Raw genomic sequence first — 2,984 nt, 5'->3', positions numbered from 1 at the left:
CTTTCCAATGCTTTGTCTCGCTCGCACTCGCTTAGTAGACGCGCCTGCGCATAATGACGCTCGACTATCTATGCCCATATTTGGACTTCGTGCGTCTCTCTTTCTCGGGCCTCGTGCCTCTCATTGCGAAGATACGCGAGCAATATAGCTAGCAATATAGGAGTATTATATATATGGTAATATTGGTTAAGAATAATTTCAAACTAACTATTATATTGTTTGTTTGAGAGAGTTAATATGTCTTGTTTGTAAATTAACAATCGTATTTATATCACATAGACAATCACTGAAGAAGATCTGAATCACAGATCAAAACGTTTGATTAATATTTAGAAAAATAAAGTAACATTTACAAAAAAATACACAAACACCTAGTATAATTGCTCGTATAGCCTTATTCTTTATTATTAAGTTTTTAACAAGTATATACAATTATTTAATAACATATATATAACACAATAATACATATAACAAAGTGTTGGAAGGACTTGCAGTTTTTAAATTTCTTTCTGTGGATTCTAATCATATGTGGCAAGAAATTTTTTTATTGCTTTTATCTGGTGTAAAAGTATTAAAATAATTAATTATTTTAACCAATTAAATATTTTTTTTATTTAGGTTTAAGTTTTCTTACTTTTTTTCCAAAAATAGTATGTAAATATTTACAGTGTAGTTAAGTTCGGTGAGTAAAAATAAATAAGTTAAAAGTGAATGCGTTGCCGAACGAGTTGCAGGATTCTAGGCAATTCAAAAAATCACTGTCATGTGAAGTAAATAACAAACGTTTTGACTTTATTTTAAGTTCTTCTTCAGTGTTGTCTAAAAATACATAATGATACAATCAAGTAAGTTTAGTAATTAATCTAATCGTAACATAAATAAAAGTAATATAACAAATTTATTTTACCTACCTTTGACCACACATTTTCACATCAATAACGTTGACATATGATGTTGACGAGTCAACGATAGCTGGTAAACTGAAATTTGATGTGTATGCGGCCAAAAGCAAGTTTAGGGTTTTAAATTTTCCGGAAAATTATTTTTTGGAAAAATTTCCCGGAAAGTTTTCGAATTTTTCCAAAAAAACCAAAAAATTGGAAAAAATTTTTTTAAAGAAATACGGTTGATTTGGCAATTAAGTGTCAAACTTGCAAAGAAAGTGAACATTTTCTTTATTCTAATATTATTGATACTTTGCAATATGCCAATACGCATTATGAATCATTCGTCCAATACGCTCACAATTTTGCATTCCCGCGACTATGAACTGCTAATAATGCATTTATATTAATAATGCATTATAGACGAAAGGTGATATTTTGTTGCGGTAGCGGTCGCGGTAGTTGTTATGTGACGTGAGCCTAAGGAATAGGTTTGGCCCGTTCAGGCCGTATTATAGCATAAGAATCTTGGTCTCAAATAGACAAGGTAAGTATGCTACATTAACACACTGTACGATAAAGAATCTTGTTTTACTCGATTTTTAAGCCAAAAGTCGATGAAAATAGTTTAATATTTCTGGATGAATTGAAAAAGTTAATAGATAGGTTAAGTTTCCTCCTAACTAAAGCTGTGGCTATTCAAGTTCAGTGATTCGATATTTTGAGTTGACCCGACAATTCTTTTATTTCACGCCTCGCAGCCATTGCTAAACTACAATGGGGCGCACGAAGTCTGATATTTGGAAGGAGTTTGTCGTCACATCAACCAGTACATCCAAATCCAAATCTCTTTGCTGCACTGCAATTTGCAAACACTGCACCTTTAAATATGAGTTTGCTAATGCTACGCGTCTGTCTCAACACATTGCATATGAGTGCAAACAATGTCCAGAAACCCTGAGGACACAAATCCAAAAAGTAGTGAAAGTAATTTTTTATTTTATGCATTTTATTGAATGAAATATTTTTATACTTGATTGTATCATAATTTCCATCTTGTTTATATTACTCTCTTTTCAGATTGCAAGTTATTCTAAGAAGAAATTTCAGAGAATAGTAATAGAGAGTGATGAGGATGAAAATGGTAATCTTGTCGTGATCTCACACTCCACACCCACACCCTCACCTTCAACATCACGGCCATCTTCGGCAGCTTCCATTGCTAGCAGCTCAGCGCAATCTATTCAACTGGCCAATCCTACTCCATCTACTAGTTCTGGCTCAAAAATTCAAACAATGGACAGATATACGTGTTTCACTTCTGATAAACAAAAAAAAAGAATTGATGAGGCATTAGCACGAGCCATGTATATGAGTGGTTGTCCTTTAAGCCTTTTAAATAGTTTATACTGGAAAGCAACTTTTCGTGAATTGCGCCCATCATACCAGATTCCAACTTCTTACCATTTTAGTACCTCATTACTGAATGCTGAATATGATTTAGTAATGCACTGTGTTGAGACAAAAATTCAGGCGGCACTTTGTTTGGGAATTATAACTGATGGATGGACTAATATAAGACACAAAAGTTTGATTAACTTCTTGTTAACTACTCCAGAGCCAGTGTTTCTAAAATCAGTTTGTCGAGGCAAAGAAAAGGAAACGGGCAAATTTCTGGCCAATTTGCTTTTTGAGCTAATAGATGAGATAAAAAGCAAAGGTGTTAGTAAGACTAAGTTTTTTATCTTAATTACTGACAATGACTCCAAAATGCGTGCCGCCTGGGCCATATTTAATGAGAATACCCTTATATTGTGTGTATTGGTTGTGCAGCTCATACTTTGAATTTGCTGTTTCGAGACATAATGGAAATTGTAAGTGTAAATAATATAAGGAAAGACTGTAAAACTGTGATAAAAAGTGTGAGGAATCATCATGTTACTCATGCTGTGTTCAAAGGGGAACAACAAGAACGATATGGTAATAAAGCCATTTCGTTGAAACTGCCTCCTAAAACCCGTTGGTTTTACTTTGTAATTTCTATGCATACTTTGAAAGCTAACAAAGCAGCATTGCAATCTACAGTGATTGATGAACAAA

The 2,984-nt window shown here is 33.3% G+C and overlaps 1 protein-coding gene across 1 annotated transcript; it reads left to right on the top strand.

Annotated features, from left to right (window-relative positions):
* Positions 1-1,358: 1,358 nt before the first annotated feature.
* Positions 1,359-2,947, top strand: LOC109862045. Its single transcript, XM_020441938.1, has 3 exons — positions 1,359-1,431; positions 1,646-1,871; positions 1,965-2,947. The coding sequence occupies exons 2-3, from the start codon at positions 1,662-1,664 to the stop codon at positions 2,727-2,729; spliced, it is 975 nt and encodes a 324-aa protein (XP_020297527.1). The 5' UTR covers positions 1,359-1,431; positions 1,646-1,661; the 3' UTR covers positions 2,730-2,947.
* The last annotated feature ends 37 nt before the right edge of the window (positions 2,948-2,984 follow it).

Source organism: Pseudomyrmex gracilis, unplaced genomic scaffold, assembly GCF_002006095.1.
Source record: "Pseudomyrmex gracilis isolate BER0280 unplaced genomic scaffold, ASM200609v1 scaffold_1309, whole genome shotgun sequence".
Taxonomy (NCBI): Eukaryota; Metazoa; Arthropoda; class Insecta; order Hymenoptera; family Formicidae; genus Pseudomyrmex; species Pseudomyrmex gracilis.
Note: the sequence above shows the minus strand (reverse complement) of the source record. Positions and strands in the feature narration are given on the sequence as shown.

Bases quoted from the DNA above. Each gene is read 5' to 3' on its own strand.
- LOC109862045 (XM_020441938.1), top strand. From the start codon at position 1,662: ATGGGGCGCACGAAGTCTGATATTTGGAAGGAGTTTGTCGTCACATCA. The intron at 1,872-1,964 runs GTAATTTTTTAT...CTCTCTTTTCAG, and splicing joins AAATCCAAAAAGTAGTGAAA to ATTGCAAGTTATTCTAAGAA.